The sequence below is a fragment of the Pongo abelii genome, chromosome 5, assembly GCF_028885655.2.
Source record: "Pongo abelii isolate AG06213 chromosome 5, NHGRI_mPonAbe1-v2.0_pri, whole genome shotgun sequence".
Classification (NCBI taxonomy): domain Eukaryota; kingdom Metazoa; phylum Chordata; class Mammalia; order Primates; family Hominidae; genus Pongo; species Pongo abelii.
The window spans coordinates 64,443,431-64,467,580 of NC_071990.2; the positions used below are offsets into that span (position 1 = coordinate 64,443,431).

Below are 24,150 nucleotides of genomic sequence, written 5' to 3' on the forward strand. Positions count from 1 at the left end.
AAGCAGAGAGGTAAAAGGGCTTTCTTCCTGTCTCTGTAATAATCACTCTTTTATTCTGAACATAAACAGTCTATTACTTTGAAAATAAAGTAATATAACTTGTAAGCCTATAAGGAATTTCATCAGGCCATCTTGTCTATCCTCCCTGAATCCAGAAAGGCTGAATATTAACACATCTTATTGAAATTGATCTGCTATTTTGAAAGTTGTCTTGCATCCAATTTCCTCTTTTAAGAAAATAGGAGGAAAGAGAAGGGAAGTTTAGAACTCTGCCTAGATGGGCTCAGGAGTGAGATAAGGTCAGATGGCATGGACTGAGGGAAAAAAATAGAGCCAAAGGGTGAGAAGGACTGGAAGAGAGTTTAGAAGATTTTGGAGAAATCCACTTTATGATATGCCAGCAGAAAGAAAGAGAACCTTTGGCTTCGGCTAACAACATAGATAGGAAGAGAGTTACCAAAATCATGAAGTCAGTTCAGATCCATTTTGTCAGAATCAGAATGAGGCTCACTCAGTAGCACAAGGTTTCTTTAAATTTCTTTGTTGGAAGACTCTACACTGCTCCGTGTATGCCAAGTGTGAATATGCATCTGTTGAGGGTGAGAGTTGGTCATGGTGATGGCCCTCTGTGTCCTACCTCTTTGAACCGTGTTGTTCTTAATGAGCTGAAACTGCTTATGGGCTCATTGGGAGTCTATGTTCTCCTTCAGTACATTTTCTGGTTCTCCTTTTTGCATTACTGCACAAACTGCTGGAGTGCTAGCTGTAAGGTTGGGTATTGGTGGGAAGAGCAAAAGACAGCATTCTTATTCTGATAATCTCCTCCATGGTCCTATAGCTCTCTGTTTTCTTATATTAAACTTCTGATATACTACAGGCATCTCTTCTTAGGATCCTTTCAAGAATTAAAAAAAATTGTTGTTCTGGAACTGGCCAACTCCAGTGTATAGTGTGTTGGAGTACACAAGGGGATTGCGGGAATACAAGTCATAGCTGCTATGGAGCAGCATGTCCTGTATGCAACGACGTAAGTAGTAGTTTACAGGAGCTGAGCACCGGCAATCAAAACAGAAAGCATGTTGTTAATAAGATGTGAAGAAGTGTTATACTTAATGATACACAACTGTTACATCTCCATGTGGCTAGCAATATAAAGGGACATAGAGATCTGGAAGTCTTTAAACAGTGCATACCAAATCAGTTGACCTTCCAGTAGATTTCTCTGGAGTTGTGGTTGAGAGGTTGAGAGATTTAGAAATGAGTATGGAGGGTGAGATAATGTATGTGATGAAGACTGACTGATACATTTTTTGTGGGAAAATTTACCTTAAGTCCTGAAGAGCTGATAGAGCTTTCACGCTAGAATAGAAACTCTTTGTGTGTCTTGAATATACATCTTTGATTTACAAATACCTTGGCTCTTAGTTGGCTCTCAGGCAATGTTTGTTGGAATAAGTCTAAGAGAATCAATATATAAAGTATAAATAAATCCAGGACTGCTTATATATATATCCTGTTAGGAAGATTATCTTTATTGTTATTTTCAAATACATATTAAATAACTGAGATTGGAATTAATGTGATGTTCTTTAATTCATACAGATAAGAGGTTTACTTTATTTAACACGTACTTGGCTTACAAAATATTAGAAAGTTAATGTCCTAAAATAAACCTTATCCTTACCTATTTCTCTGAGTTGGTAATGTTAGACACTTTTCCAGGAAATGAAATTGTGTTAGTTTTCTATTCCTGAATAAGAGTATTAACACCAACTTAGCACCTTAAAAGAACATACTAACAGTTAACTCACAATTTCCATGAGCCAAGTTTGGGCATGGATTCACTGGATTTTCTGCATAAGAATCTCACATTGCAGTAAAGGTATTGGGGGGTCTCATCTTAAGGCTTGACTGGGGAAAGGGCCCATTTTCAAGCTCATGTGGTTGTTGGTAAAATTCAATTCTTTGCAGTTGTAAGAATGAGGGATTCAATATTTGCTGGTTGTCAGCCAGGGGACACCCTCAACTCTGCTTCTTGTTGGCTGGAGGCTGCCTCCGTGTCTTGTCATGTGGGCCTTCCCCAAACTGCTGTTTGCTTCCTCAAAGGCAGCAAAAGAGATAATCTGTTTGTAACATACAGCTTACACTTCTATGTAGTCTAATCCTGGAAGTGACGTCTCATCACCTTAGTTTATTGGATAGACTGTTGGTTAAAAGCAAGTCACAGGTTTCACCCACAGTCAAGGAGGGAGGATCACACAAAGGCATGAACAATAACAGGAGGGGGATTGCAGGGCCATAGTAGAGTATGTTCACCACATATAGGGAGGGAGAAAACACAATTCTTGTCAGTTCTGTAATTTCATCAGTAATAAAGCCTCATGGAAAATATTTACTTAGGTTGAATAACACAAATATTTCAGACATTAACAAAGTCAGTAGAGAAGGTTTTTTCCCATTTCTATTTTGCTTAATTTGACAGAATTGCAGGTTCTTCTGCAGGGTCTGAAGGTTGCCTTGCTAAATTATTTTTGCATTATTAGATTTTGAAAAACAATTGGTATTAGTGGGTCCATTATAAAGCAAAATAATGATTGAGTAAAGCCTTGAGGAAAGTGATGATAGTCAAGGAGATATCTTCACTCTCAGCCCCCAGATTTACTCTCATTTAATTCTTTAAATCTGTATCCGTTGTACTTATGTTGAGTAGGTCTATGTTGCTGTTATTATACCAATGTATAAATGTGTATAAATTCACTGTGTAAGTCAGATACTCACACAGTGAATCGGAATCCAAATTTCTAGACACTCTAAGAAACTCTCTATGACTTTTCCACTAACCATGCCTTTTTTTTTTCCCAAATTTATTACTGTCATTCTGAGATTGGTAAATATATCACGTTGACTTTATCATATCTGTCCAGTCCTCTGTTTCTTGTCTTTGTGATTTGGTTCTTTCTCTCTCTCTCTTTTTTTATTTTCTATTCTAGTGATCACTATCAGAGCTTGTTTTTGTCTACCATTTTTAAATCCTGCTTTTTTGATAAAATTTCTCTCTTTTCTACACTGTGTATAGAGATATTTATTTTTATGGAGTCATTATTGACTGCTTGATAGCTTGCCTCTTGAAAATACTGAGGTTAATTAATTAAAATGCAATTTGGTCAATTTTTCCTTGACTTGAATTATTGTAAGTTGTATCTGTTTCAGCTTCCATTCTGTCATTATTTGTAGCCCCAAAATAAAGAATTCTCAGATGACTGAAGAAAATTGGGAATATATTTTACACTGTTCAAATGAGACTCCCTCAGGGTTGATTCAGTTAAGACATTTAAGTGGAGCAGAAAGTAATTTTAATTAAAATCTTCTTAAGTTTATAAGCATGATAAATCTGCTTCAAGAAGGAAAAAGGATATAGGATTGCAAATAAAAAGAGAAAACAGATATAGGTAATTTTTTCTTCACCTCTAATCTTAGCAACTTAAGCAGATTCTTTTTTGGCAGATGAATAAAAAACAAGTATAAAAATTTATAAATATATCAAAACCATCACCAATGAATAATAGCCTCTCATTCATATTTACAAGAAGCTGGAACACCTAGATAAAAACGTGGATTCATTTGAAATTGCCAAAACCAGTTCTAGTTACCTAGTTACTGTCAGAGTCTGAGACTATCTTGTCACTTGAGCTACAATATATACATTTCTTTGGACAAACAAGAATTTCCCACATGTGTGCATCATTTAAGTGATGCATAGAAAAACTTGAGAATTCTGGACTTGTCATTTTCATCTCTCAGAGGACAATACTGCTGGCTTTTATTGTTTTAAGAATTTGGAGTCATGTGACATAGGTTGGGAATCAGGAGACTAGTACTGACCTGATGCAGGTGCCATTGTTGCGGCACAGATGATGAGCACACCAAGGGACATGGCAGTTCTCAATATTCTTTCCATGTCGTGCTTCATCGATGATGAAGAATTCTTTGTTGTTTACTTGAAGGTCTAGAATGCAGCCCCTGAACCCATAAACAGGGCCTGATTTCTTATGAATTTGAACATTTGCAGGAATATGGCCAAGGAACATTGATTCAAAATATGCCTGTAGAAAAAGTAACAACAAAAAATATTATAGGTTGTTGTCAGATTATGAGGAAAAGATGTAGGATGTTCGGTTCTGTAATTGGATGTGTTTTAATGTGTTTTTCTGTGTGAAAGAAGTTGCTATTGTTGGCTAGTTTCGTCACTTCTACTAGGTGGGGAGATAGATTGTTTTAGAAAATGGTCCTTTTTTACATCTCTTTTTTAGCTCTAACAGTATTTAATAATATTTAGCAGAAAAATAGACACTCAGCAAAACTTGCTGATTGATTACTTTGAAATGTTTTTTTGAGCTGATGTGTTTGCATTTTAGTGTAAACATTACCAAATAATAACTAAAAAAGAAAATAAAGCCATGTTAACTAATTGTTGTTAGGGGTTGAATTGTGTTCCCTCCAAATTCATATATTGAAGTTCTAACCCCTAGTACCTCAGAATGTGACTTTATTTAAAAATAGAGTCATTGCAGATGTAATTCATTAAGGTGAGGTCAATACTGGAATAAGGCAAACCTATAATCCAATAGGACCTTTTGGACATTTATAAGGACTTTTATAAGGACAATAGTCTTTTTAGGACTTTTATAAAGAAGCTTGGATACAGACCGACTGGCACACAGGAATATTGCTACGTGAACAAAAAGGCAGAGATCAGGGTGATGCATCTATGGGCTAAGGAACATCAAATATTGCCAACACGTTACCAAAAATGAGTTAAGAGGCATTATCTTTCTCAAGTCATCATATGGAAAGAAGCCTACAGTTCTTTTAGTTTCTAGTTTCCAGAGCTGTAAGAACTGTAAGACATTTCTGTGGTTTAACCACCCAGTTTGTGGTAATTTGCTATGGCAACACTGACAAACTAATGTAATCATAATATATTATAAATATCCTAAAATATGAGCAAAATGTACGGTGCTTGCAAACGGTGCTTGGAATGTTGAAAATGTTACCGTTTCCTTTCTCCCAAATTTGAACATAAATATGCATGAGAAGTAGAATTTTGCTTGGGTAGTATTCACTTCCTTAGTTCACCTTTTATTCCAAAATCGTATCAAGAAGAGACTCTTGCTTTGAGAAGACACAAAGAAATCACATCATCTTATTGGGATTACTGGCTAGCCATATGCAGAAGATTGAAGCTGGTCCCCTTCTTATACCATATACAAAAAGCAGCACAAGATGGATTAAAGACTTAAATGTAAAACCCAAAACTATAAAAACCCTGGAAGACAATCTAGGCAATACCATCCTGGACATAGGAGTAGGCAAAGATTTCATGACAAAGACACCAAAAGCAATTGCAACAAAAGCAAAAATTGACTAGTGGGATCTAATTAAACTTAAGAACTTCTGCACAGCAAAAGAAATTGTCAGCAGAGTAAATAGACAAACTAAATAATGGCAGAAAATTTTTGCAAACTATGCATCTTACAAAGGTCTAATATCTAGCATCTATAAGGAATGTATACAAATTTACAAGAGAAAAACAACCCCATTTGAAAGTGGGCAAAGGACATGAACAGACAGTTTTCAAAAGAAGATATACATGCAGCCAAGAAGCATATGAAAAAAGGCTCAACATCACTGATCATTAGAGAAATGCAAATCAAAACCGCAATGAGATACCATCTCACATCAGTCAGAAGGGTTACTATTAAAAAGTAAAAAAATAACAGACGCTGGCTAGGTTGTGGAGAAAAAGGAACACTTATACACTGTTGGTGGGAATGTAAATTAGTTTAGCCATTGTGGAAAGCAGTATGGTGATTCCTCAAAGAGCTAAAAGCAAAACTACCATTTGGCCCAGCAATCCCATTACTGGATATATACCCAGAGGAATATAAGTCATTCTACCATAAAGGCACATGCACCTGAATGTTCATTTCAGCACTATTCATAATAGCAAAGATATGGAATCAACCTAAATGCCCAGCAGTGACAGATTGGATAAAGAAAATGTGGTATATGTACACCATGGATGGAATAATATGTAGCCATAAAAAAAATAAGATCATGTCTTTTGTGGACACATGGATGGAGCTGGAGGCCATTATCCTCAGCAAACTAATGCAGGAACAGAAAACCAAATGCTGCATGATTCTCACTTACAAGTGGGAGCTAAATGATGGGAACTTATGAACACAAAGAAGGAAACAACAGACACTGGGGTCTACTTGAGGGTAAACGGTAGGAGGAGGTAGGGGAGCAGAAAAAATAACTATTGGGTGCTGGGCTTAATTCCCAGGTGATGAAATAATCTGTACAACAAAACATCATGACATGATGTACCCATGTAACAAACCTTCACATGTGCCCCTAAACATAAAATAAAAGTTAAAAAACAAAAAAAAGAAGTCAGACTATCTTAAAGGCAACCAAACCATTTATAGAAAATTAGTAGAATAAGGAGACTCTGTAAAATTAGGCTGTTGATCTACATTTATTTGATCAATACATCAGGGCCACATCTTACATGGGAGTTAGTTCTAAAGACGGCAAATAAGATAAATATTTCATAGCAGCTAAATTGTCTTTGGAAATCCTTTAGCCACCACATTGGAAACTAACATGCTTTCTCCAGATAATTCCAACACAGCTACATATTTCCTCCAGCTTTGGAATAGCTTGCTGTTTTTTCAGTGCAGCTGTAGATGAAGCTGGCATTTCATGTCATGTTGTATAAAAACTCTAGAGCCCCCAGTGTGTGGTGAGATGTACCACTGTCAGACACAAAAGGGAACTGACACTGAGTACAATAAATTCACTTCTCACATCTGATGTTCATTGCAGAGCTTATGCACATTGACCAGAATGATGCTAAAATCACTTTACATGATTTAAGTTGCTACTTGATTTCTACTTTCCCACCCTCAGCAACATATATAATTGAATTCTCATAATTTAGATGTACATAAAATGCAGATCATCTCTGTAAGAATTTATGAGCTACAATTGAAGTCTAAATAATCTGGAAATAAGACCCTGCTCTTCAAGGCTGTTAGGCATATGGCAGGTAGATGCAGCAACATTTGTGTGGGTAACATCTCTGATATCCCAATTCCCAAAACACACATTCATACCTCAAGCTGACATCTGAAAAGTATTTAAATCAGTATTACAGATACAATAAAATGGAACACTGTCATTGCCAGAATTAAAAAACTAAAGCCAAATAATTAAGTTAGGGGTCTGGCGGGAGGACAGTGTGAGAGATGCCCAGCAATATTGCTTTACATTTATACTAATACGTGCTGTTTTCATGTGGATGTACTTTTAGAGAGCAGAAACATGTTTAATTCCAGGAAGAGCAAAGCATCTCCATGACCCATAACAGGCCAAACTAACTCTGTATTTGAGATATTGTCCTTTTTAAAAGACTAAGTCCCTGCTCCTAAGGGCATCTTTAATTTTTTTCCTGAGTATTTCTTATTTAGGTCCCAGAGGGTGATTATCTTTGTGTATGTTATGGTGGAAGCTAAAAGTTTCAAGATGTATCAATAGAGCTGTCACATAGCATAGGTATATTTCTGTTGTTTTCACATTCTACAAACTATTAGCAGACCTGTCTATCAGCTAAGATAAATGATCCACTGTTAATACAGTTAGGAACTATGATGAACTTTCAAGACTCTGCATCCAAAGGATGACCTTCCTCTCACCGAGGATCTCTGACATCTTTGTATATTGATCATACACCGGGAAAAGTGAACCTTTCACTGTTTTGACAAGTGTGCTGTTTTAGCACAAAACTGGTAGAGAATGGAAGAATACCCTCCTTTTCTGTCAGCAGTAGGAAGGTATGAAGGAAAGTCTATAGAGCTATCAATGATTTATTAGACCATTAAAAAACACCCAAACAATGGAAATAGATGGCTCCTGTATTTCTTCTGATGTGAGGCTCATGCTTAGTTGGAGTCCTGAAATGTCTAAAAAAGCAGATGCTGTTGGCTGTACATAGATTACCATTAAAATGGTCGACTTCTTCTATTCCCAGACTTTCAATTATCCAAGAGATGACTTTTGTGTGTATAATTATTTCTAAGGAGACAGGTCTTTAAAATAAGCCTTTTCTAATAATTCCTTGTGAATCACACTATGAAGAATAAAGTCTGACATCAAAATATGATGTTACAAGATGAAAGCACAGAGAACAGACATGGACAATCAAGGAGCAATCATGAAAATAATAAAAAATATCAATGATAACTGAGAGAAAAGGACTCCATATCTGACAGGAGTGAAATGAACACTCCTTTTCCTTTCAGAGTTTCTCTTTAAAGGAAGAATATAGTTATTCTTTTGTGATATGTATGAATAAAATAAGAAAATAGGCAAAGGGGAAGTAAAATTTAAAATCCATCAGGCAGGGGAGAGGGTAGATAAGAAGCTGTCCTATTTATTTTTTGTTTTGTTTTAATTTAAATTTAGGTGTTGGAGTACTGCATATCTTTCTGTAATGACATCCTGATTTAATGTTTACTTTTATTTTGCATTCTCAATTCTGCATCTGAAGTTAAATGACTTGTGTTAATAAAATATGGAGAGGTGATTATAAATATACTCCGGTTAAGATTAATTATCAGAGCGCACTTGTCTTTAATGTTATGATGACTTACAAACTAGCTTTTATTTAAGAGTCATTACCATTTTTGGTTTTTAACATTATCTGAATTGTATGGAAACAAATTTAAAATCAGAAACATTAAGTTTTGGAATAAAGGTGGATAAGAAATGTTGGATAAAGTGTTTCAGAAGGATTTATTGAAGTAACTTCACATGTTAAAAAAGCTTAAATTCTTAAAAATCGTTTAAGGGAAATAAGTGAAAAGGGATAAAAAATAACACTGGAAATATTTATCAAAATTCCCATTCTTTTACAGTTAAAAGATCTCTCTCTCCCTCTCTTTCTCTTACTTTGCCTTAAAGTACAATAATCTGTGAGCATAGGATATCTTCTATGTTAATATATATTTTTATTTTTGGGACAGAGACTTCACCCTGATTATCTTTGGATTCTTGGAGTCCATAGAAGTGCCTTGAAAATAGAAAGTTTTATACACATTTTTTTACAAATGACGTGAAATCCAATCCTGCTTTTCCTCAATCTCTTAGTTGTCTTTTAGGCCTCTTTCCCCGTGTTATGCTGCCTTAGAATCTCAATATTTTGCTAGATTCAGCACATGGGATGTCCTTACAAGATCCCACTCAGAATAAATGTTATATTATTATTCTAATATACCCTTCTATATTTTATATATATATATATATATGGCATAGTGTATAGAACAGTAGCTCAAACAGGGTTATTTCTTTAAAAATTTGATAAATATGAGTGAAGTGATTATTGATGTTATGATCAATAATTCACAGTTAATATTTGATTCTTAAGGCTTTCTAGGCTAGGAAATTTTCTCAAAATAATATCTCCTCACCTTTTTGAAGGGACAACTAAACTTTGGAGAAGCAATCAATAAACTGAGTTTCTACTTTGTGAACACATTGATCTAGGAAAGTGTAAATAGAAAAGAAGTATGTGGGATTACTCTTGTCTATAAAGAAATCAAATATAATTTGGGAAATTAAATAATAACAAAATTTGTTGCAAAATAATAACATATAGGTCAGCAAGATGGCAGAATAGGAAGCCCCAGACCCTCTTTCCCCTCTGGAGACACAGAAGCAACAAAAATACATGGACCAATTCCCTTTGTGAGGAATTTAGAAAACAGTTAAGAGGGTCCCACATGTCAGGTGATCGTGAAACCAGCTGTATCAAAGCTGTAAGGAAAATTTATGGCATTCATTCATTATAGGTCCACTCCCTAACATAGCATGGCATAATTAAGAGAAAACCTCCAGCTCCCAGTTTTGCCTTGGGAAGAGAAATAGAAAACTAAAACATGTCCAGCATGCAGACTCTTTGGGGAGCTGTTTGGGTGATTGGCTTTTGTCTTTTCTGACTCAGGAAAGGGTACCGCATTGGGGATCACTGAGAACAAAGGTGATGGTTTGGACTAATATGCACTCATTCACCACAGTCTCTTGTCCTGGCTTGGCATGGGATCAGAGAAAATTCTCACCTTCCAGCTTCTCACTAGGGACGTAAAGAATTAGGGCATGCATCCAGTGTTATGGCTTTTTGGGGGCTTCTGTCTCACTAGTTTCTGTCTCACCTGTCTCAGAATGCTGATGGGACCTGGCTTACTCTCAATATCTGGGGACTGCTGAGAAAAAAAGCGTGTTGGGAGGCTTACTTCTGCTTCAAAGAACCCAGAATACAGAAGACAGAGGCTGGTATAGCTTCATGGCCTCTCCCTCAGGAGGGAGTGGGTAAAAGAGTGGATCATGCATCCAATGTTCTGGCTTTTCAGAATGTTACAAGAGACTATCTTGTATTTCTATCTTGTTTGACTGAGAGTGCTAATGGGACCTGGCATACTCTAGAAGTCTGAGGGCTTCTGAGAATAAGAGAGATGGGCAGCTTGTGGCAGATCCAGAGAACCTGTAGTATCATATACAGAAAGTAAACGGAGCAAGAGATTATGAGCTCCTGAAAAAAGAAACTGGAAAATCACTTTAACTGGGAGTCTGCAGGCACAAGTTCAGGGAAGACACATCCATAGGAAACACTGGAGAGGACCTCAGACTGACTGTTAAAGGTCTTTCCCTGTACAAAAAGCCAGTCCAAAAAGACTGGAAGAAGTGACTGTTTTATCAAATGCGTGGATTCCACTACAAAATTAGAAAGCAAAGGAAGACAGGGGAAAGTATGGCATAATCGAAAGAACAAAATAAATCTCCAGGAGACAACCCTTTAAAAAGAGATCTATATGAATTACCTGACAAAAAATTCAAAGTAACCATTTTGAAAATGTTCAGTGAGGAGAGAAAAGTGATGCTGAACAAAATGAAAATATCAAAAAGGAGAGAAAATATGAAAGAGAACCAATCAAAAATTTTGGAGCTGAAAACTGTAATACCTGAATTTAAAAATTCATTCATTACAGAAGTTCAATGGCAGGCTTGGCCAAGGAGAAGAAAGAATCATAAAATTCAAAGATGGATCACTTGGATGTCTCAAAAGGAGAAGAGAGAAAGAAAGAAGAAAAAGCTTATTCATAGAAATAATGAATGAAAACTTCATAAATATGGGGAAGAAAATGGACACCCAGAATCAAGAAGCTGAAGTACTCCAACTGAAATGAACCTAAAAAAGTCCACTCTGAGACATACTATGGCCAAAAACAGAGAATTTTAAAAGATGCACAAAAAAGGCAACTTGTCATGTAAATGGGAGCTCCCATGAGACTATCAGTAGATTTTTTTCCACAGAAACCTTGCACATCAGAAGGGAAAGAGGTGATATATTTAAAGTGCTAAACATTTTTTAAAGGAACCTGCAAACCAAGAATACTGTATTTGCCAAAACTGTCCTTCAAGAATGAAGAAGACATAAAGACTTTCCCCATAAACAAAAACTGAGGAATTTAATCATTAGATCTTCCTTACAAGAAATGCTAAAGGAAGTTTTTCCAGTTGAAATAGAAGGATACTAGACAACAACACAAAAACTTCTGAAAGTATAAAGCTTGCTAAAAAAGGTAGATATGTATACAAATATAGAATACTGTAATACTGTAATCATGGTGTGTAAATAACTTTTGGAATTTATTTATTTTCAGTTTGTGTTATTTTTTATTGTTGTATTGTTATTTTTATGGTTTTTATTCTGGAATATTTTCTTTTTAAAGATTTCAACTTATTTTAGATACAATGGGTACATGTGCAGGTTTGTTACATGGGTATATTGCATGCTAACTTTAGGAATTTAGAAACTAAGGGCAAAAGTATAAAATAACTATAATTATAAAATATGTTAACATGTACACAATATAAAATGAGGTTATTTTTATGATTAATAACATAAAGTGTGTGTGTGGGAGCAATAAAGGAATAGAGTTTTAGTATGTGATATTGAAGTTATTATTACCTTAAAATGTACTGCTATAGCTATAAAATATTTTGTGTAAGCTTCATGGTAACCATAAAAAATACCCATAGAAGATACAAAAACAAAAAATGAAATCAAGTTATGTCACTAAAAAGTCAAAAAGGAAGAAAGCAAGAAATGAAATGAGGTACAAGAAAACTTGTCTTACAAGAGATTCACTTTAGAGTTAAGGATACACACAATCAGAAAGTGAAAGTATGGAAAAATATATTCCATGATCATATTGTTAGGCTTTGTGTCCCCACCCAAAATCTCATCTTAAATTGTAATCCCCTAAATCCCCATAATCTCCACATGTCAAGGGAAAGACCAGATCAAGGTAATTTCATCATGGGGATAGTTTTCCCATGCTGCTCTTGTGAAAGCAGCAGTTCTCTTGAGATCTGATGGTTTTATAAGTGTTTTGTTCCTCCTGCGTTCATTCTCCTTCCTGCCGCCTTGTAAGGCAGGAAGGAGAATGTAATAATACATTACATTAACAAACTGGAAGATAACAATCACAGGATCATCTCAATAAATGCAAAATGTCATTTTACAAAATTTGGACTCTTTCATGAAAAAATACTCAGCAAATTAGGATTAGGAGGAAATTAATTCAACAGAATACACATCATACTCAATGGTGAACACCTAAAGCTTTTCCTTCAAGTTGAGGAACAAGATAAGGATGCCCACTCACTGCTTTTATTGAGCATAGTTCTGGAAGTCCTGGCTGGAGCAGTTAGGCAAAAGAAAAAAAGGAATAAAATGCATCCAAATAAGAAATAAAGAAGTAAAATTATCTTTGTTCACAGATGACATGATAATATACGTAGAAAACCTTAATGATGTCTCTGACACACATGCACACACACAAAAACTGTTAGAGCCAACAAATTTAGCAAAATTTCAGGATACAAAAATCAGCAAAAATTAATTACATTTCTATAGACTAACCATTAACTATCACAGACAAGAAAACAATTTTATCTATAATACATGTAAAAGGATAAAATAGCATAAGAATAAACTTAAGAGGGCAAAAAACGTGTAACTTAAAACTACAAAACATTCTTGAAAGAGAAAAAAGGCACAAATAAATAAGAAAGACATTTTACATTCATGGAACATCAATAAAATGTCCATACTATCCAAAGTAATCTACAGATTCAATACAATCCATACCAAAATTCCAAAGATATTTTTACAAAAATTGAAAAAACAATGCTGGAATTCATATGGCACAAAGGATGCCAAATAGCTAAAACAATCTTGAGAAATAATACAAAATGGGAGAGGTTCCCACTTCCTGACTTCACAGTATATTACAAAGCTATAGTAATCAAAAGTGTATGGTGCTGGCATAAAGAAATGTATAAACCAATGAAACATAAGAGGCTGTGAAAAATCCCATGGACACATGGTCAAATGATCTTTGAAAAGGGTACCACAAATGCATGTGGAAAATAATCTTCAACAAATGATTTTTGGAAAACTGGCTATTCACATGCAAAAGAGTGTCATTTTATAATGAGCAAGCATTTGGCATATATCTGAAAGATGTCTTGAGGTAGTAGAAAATTCAGAACTTAGCTGAGGTACAGTCACTGAAGATGTCATAAAATGTAAAATATTCTATTCTCAACAAGTATGCTACACTGCTTTAATTTACAATATATAATTACATGGCATTAAAATTCTGGTACATCAGTCTAGTGGCAAACCTTAAGTAGGAACAGATAAATATGTTGAATCTGCTTATGCAACAATTACTCTAATGGGAGTAGGAAATAGTGTATGTTCCCAAGGATTCTCATTATTTTAAGAATGTCCCAGGAATTCCCTGTTAGTCACAAGTCAATTCTCTTCCACTAGTAACTGAGAGATGAGAGACCCTGAAAGGCCTTGAATTCCTTTTTCACTAAGGCAATTCCTGACAGAAGAGCTTCAGCAACATCTTGGATTGCAAACATTCTACTGACCATTATATTGACTATAATAACAAAAGAATGAAGGCAAGTTCACATTCTAAGGAAGACTCCAGACCACTTTCCACAATATTTTCCACACAGTAGGAAACTATTTTCAAGAAAGTAACCTCTACTCATCATCAGGAATCAATTTGTTCAGCTCTATGATAATATTTTCAATGAATCAGTAAGACAATCAATAATATGTTTTCCTTTGTTTCTTCTGAAATCCCTTTATTGTATAAGAAATTAATGGTATAATTTAAAAAGCAAGGATTTTGAAAACTGAAAAAATTAAATTGGATCTTTGTCTCACACTATACACAAAAATCTACTCAAAGTTGATTAAAGACTTAAACTTAACCCCCAAACCATAAAACCCCTAGAGGAAAACATGGGGAAAATGCTTCATTAGTTTTGACAATGATTTCTTGGATATGACACCAAAAGCACATGCTATAAAAGCAAAAATAGACAAGTGGGACTATGTCAAAAAAAGCTTCTATGCAGCAAAGAAAACAATTAACAGAGTGAAAAGGAAACCTACAGAATGGGAGAAAATATTTGCAAACCATATGTTTGATAAGGAGTTAATATCCAAAACATATAAGGAATTTCTACAACTCAATAGCAATGAACACACAAGGCAGACAAACAAAACCCCAATATAACCTGATTAAAAAATAGGCAAAAAACTTGAATAGACATTTTTCCAAATAAGACATACAAATGGCCAACGGGTATATGAAAAGATGCTCACCATCTCCAATCATCAGGGAAATGCAAATCAAAACCACAATGAGATATCACTTTATACTTGTTAGGATGGCTATTACCCAAACCAGAAAATAACAAGTCTTGGTGAGGATGTGGAGAAGTGGAAATTTATGAGCACTCTTGGTCAGGATGTAAGATGATGCAGCCACTATAGAAAACAGTACGGGGGTTTCTAAAAAAATTTAAAAAACTACCATCTGATCTAGCAATACCACTTCCGGGTATTTACCCAAAAGAACTGGAAATAGGATATTGAAGAGATTATTTGCAATTGGATGTTCATTGTAGCATTATTTGCATTAGTCACATCATTCAATAGATAGAAACAACATAAATCTTCATTAATGGATGAATGGATAAAGAAAATGTGGTAAAGTATGATCTCACTTATATTTAGAATCTAAAAATGTTGAACTCATAGAAATAGTACAATGGTGATTGCAGAGGCTGGTCAGGGATGTGGATAGAAAAAAGAAAAACATTGGTCAAAGGGTACAAAGTTCCAATTTGATAAGAGGAATAAATTTTGGTGATCTATTGCACAGCATGGTGACTATAGTTAATAATAACATATTTAAAAACAACTAAATGAGAGGATTTTCAATTTCTTACCACAAAGAAATGATAAATATTTGAGGTAATGGATATGCTAATTTGCCAAATTTGATCATTCCACAAAGTATACAATGTATCAAAACACTACATTGTACCTGATAAATATATACTATTATTGTCTGTCAATTAAAAATATAATAAAAAAGGAAAATGATATATATATAGATATTATGGAATACTCAATTTTTTAAAAGAAGGAAATCTTATCATATGGTACAACATAGATGAACCTTGAGGACTTTATGATAAATGAAATAAGCCAGCCACAGAGTACAAATACTGCATGATTCCACTTAAATAAGGTATAGAAAGTAAACTCACAGAAGCAGAAAGTAGTCAGAGATTGCGGGGAGAGAGAAATGAAAAATTGCTCTTCAATGACTATAGAGTTTCGGATAAGAAGAAAAAGTTCTAGAGATCTGTTCTATAATAATGTGTATATAATGAACAGTAATTAACAATAATGTGTATATAATTAACTGTACACATAAAATTTTGTTGCTTAGTAATAGTTGCAATAAAGGAAAACGTCATAAATCACGTTCAGCACAGGTATCCCAGAACTTAAAGTAAAAAAACAAAACAAAACAATAAATCAGATCAGAAATAAAAAAAAGAAAACATCATATAAAATGTTGTGAGACCACATAGTTTTGGTTAAAAGCGTGGACTATCTAGTGAGAATGTCTGGGTTTTAATCCCCAAATAGCTGTGTGATCTTGGGCAGGAAACTCATCCTCGTGCTTTATCTTCCTTCTCTGTATTTGGAGATAATAATAGTATTTACTCCATATTTTTTGGTAATGATTAAATAATTTAAAATATGAAAAGTGCTTAGAACAGTGTCTGGAACATAGTATTATATATTTTAGCTATTATCAGAATTAAGAATAAATTTTTACTTTTTACTTTCAAAATTACCAGAAAAACCTCCAAATTAATATAGGTGTTTTATTCTTATCCAACCTAGAATATCACATTTGAGATTTAACCCCTTTGGTGTCAATCTGGCTTTGTTTTGGGTTTATGTACTGAAAAATACTATTTTGTACATAATGATTCTTTGAATATACTTAACAACCCCTACTAAATTATAATGAGTAGAGGCAGCGCTGGAACATATTTTGATATTTTGTGCCAAAGTCCATGACTCTTAAAATTAAATAGCTTCAGCTCACAAAATTTTCAGTTCTTGTATCTTTATTCCACAAACCTCCATCATCCTCCTACTGTAATAATAGAGGAAAAGGCAGTAGAAAATGTGCAGTAGAAAAGCCACCCTTAGGTGCTCTTTCTCAGACAAGATCCTGCCAGGACTTGGAGAGAAAGGGCATGTGCCGTAGATGTTGGGCCCTGGAGGCTGTAATATACCGTAACTCTGGGACTGAAGTGTGTCTGAGAGAATCTCACCACATATAGCCTCCACAAGCGTGACCAAATTGAGCTTTGGGGTTAACACAAGTTAGAAGGCAGCAGTGATTCACCCAGGCTTAGGAGCACTTGAATTGGGCTGAACTTAAGGAGGCAGAGTTATAAAAGCATGTGACAGCTCCTGTAGTGGCAGCAGGGAACAGCCACTGAGGATTTAGAGTGCCTACATGCATTCTCTCTTTACCACCCTAAAATTATCCACATTATTTTCCATTGAAATAATAAATTCTACTCCTCTGTGTGTGCATGTGCAACTTGCAGCATTCTGATCGGTATTTCATTTGGTCAGCCTAAAGGGCAAGGTAACTAGTTTGTCAAAGAGGCTATAAATATGTCATATTTAACATTTTCAACAACAAAAAGATATTTATTGAGCACTTACTGGATTCTATGTGTTAAAAATGTGATTCACTAATGTAGAAGTTAGTAGCATATTTTATGCTATTCATAAGAAAATACAGATCTTTCAATATAAAAAATAGGCAACTATAAGGAGTTAATAAAGATGTAGTCATACTGAATGCTTTACATTTTTCACTATGAGTGATTAATATATTTTCTACTGCTTGAATATTCCATGTCTTAAATCTAAATATGTGGCCCTCTCGGGATCTAGAATGACTTTTTAAAACATGAAAACAATTTTATTCCTACCCTAACAACCCACTTGAACGATTTTGAGTCAGCTGCAGTAGCAAATGAAGATCAGTACCGTGCATTATAAAGGAACACAAAAGTGCTGGGAAACAGAGCCTGAGATAGAGCCTCCTTTCTTAGCACTATAAAATTCTGGTCAAATAAGATACTCAGTATCCTTCAGCTGTAGGAAGGAGATAATCATTCTGCCTTTTCAGGGTTCTTGCAGATATTAAATGAGATAATATTTAAGGCCGTAATTTGGAAAATACAAGGTGTTTATAGAAATGTTAGATGTTATTATGTGCTTCTTTTGGATGCCTATATATACTCAAGAGACTATATAGAAGAAATGAAAATAAAATGAAATTTCCAATTCATTAAGGCAGTGCATAGTGGCTGCTTTAACGTCTACTAAAATTAGATCTCTAATTATACAGATTAATTCTCCATGATGATCAAATGAACTAGGAATTTTTATCATAAATGTATTGCAATAAAGTTAGACTAAGAAAAATGTAACCAACCACATCATTAAAACAGAAAGAATTCAGCAAATTTCCTGGTCTCTGGAGGGATAGACATTCTCTTTTCTTTCAATTTAGACTCATTCAATGTTTCTAAGAGAAATTTTCTGGCCAATGCAAATCTGGAAGACTGGAAACAGCCTTTTTTTTTAACAGTGCAGGTACTATCATATCCTATAAAAACACAAGTTTTTAAAAAATTGTCATATTTTGCCAATCTTTCCCCACTCGGGAGCTGTCTTTTTTTTTTTTTTTTTAAATCAAGCACAATATATTAAACCCAAAGTGTGAAAGGAAAATCAATTTATTGTTAAATCTGATAAAACTTTGATAGTGACAGGCAACATTAAATATATTTAATCATCCCTAAAGTATGAGTTGAATTTTCTGGTGCTTTGTTGAGAGTTTTTACAAGGAATCTGTTCAATTAAGAAATATGATTATTGCTTAGTAACATAAAAAATACTTATCTGAAATAATGAGGGCACAATTAGTGTTTGGAACTGGATATTGGCATACCTACCTGAGAGGCCTGGGAAATCTCTGTATCTTTCTTCTGTACTGGAGGTTTTCCATCTGCAGTCATTTCAATCATACAAACAACTCCAGGGCTGCCAACAGGTGTTGTGTAGCTAAACGTAAAACAGAAGAGGCCATTATGATATGCATTACTGGCAAGAAAGGAGTAACTTCACACATGGATAGTAAGTACTTCTTCATTGAGAGAGGTACTTTCTGGATCACAACAATCCTGAAATACGGCTCCAGCCAAGTGTGGACATTTTCAAGTAGATAAAAGATATATTTCTTTTCTAACACTGCGTTTTATTTTTTTTCTCTCCTACTGACTTTAAAACTGGACATGGAATGCTTTCAGAAAGTTAAACCTCCCACAAAATAAAAAGAGCTTCATGTGTATAAGTAGATATTGATAAATTTTAAGTGCTAACTGTGGTTGACATATGGTCTCCCTCATGTAGGAGATTGTTGGACAAGTAACATCAATGCTAAATGATGCTAAACTCCCTAGGTAGAAATTTTCCCTCCTTGGCCTACAGGGAAATTGAAATGGAATAAGAATTGAAAGGCTGCATACCCCTGAGCAGAGAGATTACACTGTGATACAGTTATCAGAACTCAGAAAGCATGCTGCTAATGTATCGGCTGGTACTGTATCTCAGAGATAAAACTATAAGGTTAAGGGAGTTTGTAGAATGAATAGCAAAAATGGTCAACACACAACTGAAAATTTATCAGAGTTTATAGAATGATGCAATCATATGAAAAGGTACTTGGCATATTTTTTAAACAGCTTATTTAGAGTTTAAAACTTATTTAGAGTTTAAAAGAAAATTCAAACAATATTACCCTGGCACCTGCCATATTGTAACACCAGTAACTTGCATTGTTATAAAGTTTATTTCGTAGAGATAATACGAATATGTTCGCTGATATTAACAGTGGCTGTTTCTGCATACTGAGAGTGTGAATGATTTCATTTCTCATTTTTGCTTATTTGTATTTTTTAAATTTTGGACAATGATCACATTTATTTTTTATTTTTTATTTTGACCAGACTTTCTTGTTTGCCTGGGCCTGAGGAGTTTCCCAGGACATGGGACTTTCAGTTTTTTTTTTTTTAGACGGAGTCTCCCTCTGTCGCCCAGGCTGGAGTGCTGTGGCGTGATCTCGGCTCACTGCAAGCTCCGCTTCCTGGGTTCATGCCTTTCTCCTGCCTCAGCCTCCCTAGTAGCTGGGACTACAGGCGCCCGCCACCACACCAGGCTAATTTTTTTTTTTGTATTTTTAGTAGAGACGGAAACCAGTGTGAGTGAGGATGGTCTCGATCTCCTGACCTCGTGATCCACCCGCCTCGACCTCCCAAAGTGCTAGGATTACAGGCGTGAGCCACCGAGCCCGTCAGGACTTTGTTTTAAAACCAGAGAAGTTCCTGGCAGACCTGGAGAAGCTGGTCATTTTATTTTTAAAACAAAAAGTCAATTTTATTAAACAATTATTGGTTAAATAATTTAGTAATATTTTTTCTTAAAATAACTTTGTTGACTTAGTTGAATGAAAAAACAAAAAACAAACCCTAAGCTTCCTCTTTCGCTTACCTCTCTTAAAGGCACAACTGTGGGCTGGTTCCTTCTCCTTGCCTACTAGGTAATAATCTGATACGATCCTTCCAGTAAATCATTCCACTACCGTTTTGGCTTCCACTTTAGTTTACCAAGGTCATTTCTAATTCTGATCAGGTCACTGTTAAAAATTCTTGAATTTTGGCCAGGCGCGGTGGCTCAGGCCTGTAATCCCAGCACTTTGGGAGGCCGAGGCGGGCGGATCACGAGGTCAGGAGATCCAGACCATCCTGGCTAACACGGTGAAACCCCGTCTCTACTGAAAATATAAAAAATTAACCGGGCATGATGTCGGGCACCTGCAGTCCCAGCTACTCGGGAGGCAGGAGAATGGCGTGAACCCGGGAGGCGGAGCTTGCAGTGAGAGGAGAGCCTGCCACTGCACTCCAGCCTGGGCGACATAGCGAGACTCCGTCTCAAAAACAAACAAACAAACAAACAAACAAAAACTTGAATTTTAAGAATTTCCGACGTAGTGTGAATTCTGTAAAATATATGAAGCATATTTGCCACCAGTGTGGATATGGCCAGGTTGATATGTATGGATGCTTTTATACTGGAGATGGAGAGAACTGCTCTCAGGGAATGCACGAGATCTCTGCTTCTTTCATTCAGAGCTTGTTGAAATCTAACCTGGAACTGAAGCTCCACCAAAGGAAGCTATTCACACTATTTGCTTTCTGTTATTCCTTCTTTTCTCCCCTATGATCCTTCCACAAATGATAGTTTATATTATCTGCCTGGTTTATGTACTATGTTGGAAATTGATATGCTGTCTTCCAGAATTTTTTCCACATGTTGATTCTTAATGTTCATTTTTATGATGTCTCATGCTTGCTTATAGACCAATTTGTGTCATAAGAAACAAAAAACCCTATAAACAAATGAGATATTATGCCACATAAATCATTTGAGGAAAAGCCTAAGAGCATATCCCTTATGCCTCTCAAGTATTGCTGAGGCCAGCCGAGTCTAATGATTTAAAGACTTAAGGATCATATTTTGAGATAATCCATTGACTGGCTGAGTGATCTTAGGCAAACCACTTAACCTTTCTTCCCTGAAGTGTGATTATGTACAGAAGGGAGATAATCATTCTAAGCTCATAAATGGTTAGTGAGAATCACATTATTTAATGTACATAAATCATTCAGTGCTAATATTAAAATCCAAGTTAAAGCAATTATTTGCTGACTAGACAGGGATCTCTAAAGAGATTTTTGTAAAAATAAATTACACAGTCAAGTTGAAGTGTTCATCCACTTCTACTAATATTGCTCATAATGGAATTCAAAATCAAATACTCAAGTTGCGTTATTTTAAAAACTGAAACTCAATGCAACCAACTTTATTTTTCAGTGTCCTTAACATTTTTGCACTTTAGATTTATAATTTTTAGGTATGCTTAGCAATATTGGTGGAAACATTCTGATTTTGAAAAGACAATTTATTTGTAGATTTTTAGAAGACCTGCCCAAATGGAAGTTCAGGTTATCTAAAACAAATGAAAGGGCTGCAAAAAGGCAAAAAAAGAAGAGTTCATTGCTTAATTAATTAAATCAAGTAATTTAAATAATTTATCCAGCTCTTAAACAAGAGTTATAGAATAATAGTAACACAGAAAGATATTTGTGTGAAATAGAAAAAGGGATACATGTAATTTGAATTACATAACATAATTTTAATGAAAATATGCATAGGATAATACCAGAGCTACTTTTACTAATATTAACAGTGGCTATCTCTGTATCCTGGTGATATGGGAGGCAGGCAGGGAAGTGCTGGGTAGAGAAGGGCAGGGTCCCTGGCAAGGGCTCCACCCTTGGGCCTGTGCCTGCGAACCTAAATGATAACAGGCACTCCTGTTTTCATGCACAAATACTGCATTTCCCAAGACCACTCTGGCTCACCATGTCCCCTATCCTATGCTCATATAAACCTGAGACATTAGCAGGCACACACAGAATCAGCTGATTGTCGAGACCAGCAGACTAGCAGACCAGCCACAGTGGAACAATGTAGCAGAGAAAGAGAGAATAGGAGGGATGTCTGGATGCCAAGGGGAGTTTGGCTGGGGGCTGTCAGAGAAGAGTCCAGCCCCTGGGTGGCCCGACTCCAGGGGAAGACCATCTTCCCACTCCATCCCCTCTTTTAGCTCCCATCCATCTTGCTGAGAGCCACCTCCACCACTCAATAAAACCTTGCACTCTTCCTTTGAGCCTGTGTATGATCTGATTCTTCTGGGACACTGGGCAAGAGCTCAGGATACAGAAGGCTGTCACACTGGCCCCCTGCCCTTGCAGTAAAGCAGAGGACCCATTGAGCTGATTAACACACAAGCCATCCACAGATAGCAAAGCTAAAGGAGCACACTGTAACACATGCCCACTTGGGTTTCGGGAGTCACAGACTCCCACCCCTAGATGCTACCACAGGGCCGAGAGCCCAAAGCACTCGCCCTAGCCTCTGTACCTGCCCATCTGCATGCTACTTCTAGGGCTTTGAGCTGCAGGGTGACCAAACAGGGGAGCCACATCCCTGTCACATGTTCTGTGAGGGGAATCTGGGAACTTTCCTGTTTCAGTGGGAATGAAGATGATTTTGTGTGTGTGTGTGTAGAGATAGGGTCCCACTATGTTGCCCATGCGGGTCTTGAACTCCTGGGCTTAAGTGATCCTCCTGCCTTTCCCTCCCAAAGAGCTGGGATTATAGGCATGAGCCTCTGTGCCTGGCCTGAGGATGATTTTTAAATTGTGTCTTTTGCTTATTTGTATTTTCTAAATTTTGGACACTGAACATGTTTTTTAATCTTATCTCTTAAGACAAAAATTCAGCTTTTATTAAAAAACAAGAATTAAAGAATTTTCCAACATTTTTCTGTTGTTTCCTGGATTCCATGCCTTCCTTCTGGGTACACCTATGTACATAATAGCCAAGATTTGGAAGTAAACTAAGGGTTCATCAACAGATGAATGGATAAAGAAAATGTGGTAGATATACACAATGGAGTACTGTTCAGCCATAAAATAGAATGAGATCCTGTCATTTGCAACAACATGGATGGAACTGGAGGTCATTATGTTAGGTAAAATAAACCAGGCATAGAAAGACAAACTTTCTCACTTGTTTGTGGGAGCTAAAAATTAAAACAGCTGAACTCATGAAGATAGATAGTAGAATGGTTACCAGAGGCTGAGAAGTGTAGTAGGGGTCTGGGGGGTTGGAAGGATTGTTACTGGGTACAAAAATATAGTTAGAATGAATAAGATCTACTATTTGATAGCACAACAGGGTGACTATAGTCAATAACAACTTAATTGTATGCTTTAAAATAAATAATATAATTGGATTATTTGTAACACAAACGATACATGCTTATGTTGATGGATATCCCATTTAAACTGATGTGACTTACACATTGTGTATCTGTGTCAAAACATCCCATATACCCCGTAAATATAGACATCCACTATGGACCCACGAAACTTAAAAATTAAAAAAAAATTCCTCAAACTTTGGAAAAATTTTACCTGAATCATCTTGAATATTGCTTTTTGGTATTCTCTGAATGATATGATTTGGCTGTGTTTCCACCCAAATCCCATCTTGAATTATAGTTCCCATAATCCCCACATGTCATGGGAGGAACCCAGTAGGAGGTAATTGAATCATGGAGGTGGTTACCTTCATGCTGTTCTTGTGATAGTGAGTCAGTTCTCATGAGATCTGATAGTTTATAAAGGGCTTTTCCCCCTCTTTGCTCTTCACTTCTCCTTCCTGCCATCACATGAAGAAGGACATGTTTGCTTCCCCTTCTGCCATAATTGTAAATTTCCTGAGGCCTCCCCAGGCATGTGGAACTGTGAGTCAATTAAATCTCTTTCCTGTATAAATTAGACAGTCTGGGACAGTCCTTTATAGCAGCATGAGAATGGACTAATACACAGAACACTGAAATC

General features: G+C 35.8%; 1 protein-coding gene across 1 annotated transcript in view; it reads right to left on the reverse strand.

The window, feature by feature from the left end:
* Positions 1-24,150, reverse strand: part of EYS (eyes shut homolog) — a 1,986,267-nt gene that overhangs the window by 267,102 nt on the left and 1,695,015 nt on the right. Inside the window, 2 exon segments of the mRNA NM_001374351.1 lie at positions 3,883-4,103; positions 18,574-18,682. Coding sequence (NP_001361280.1) covers positions 3,883-4,103; positions 18,574-18,682 — 330 coding nt within the window.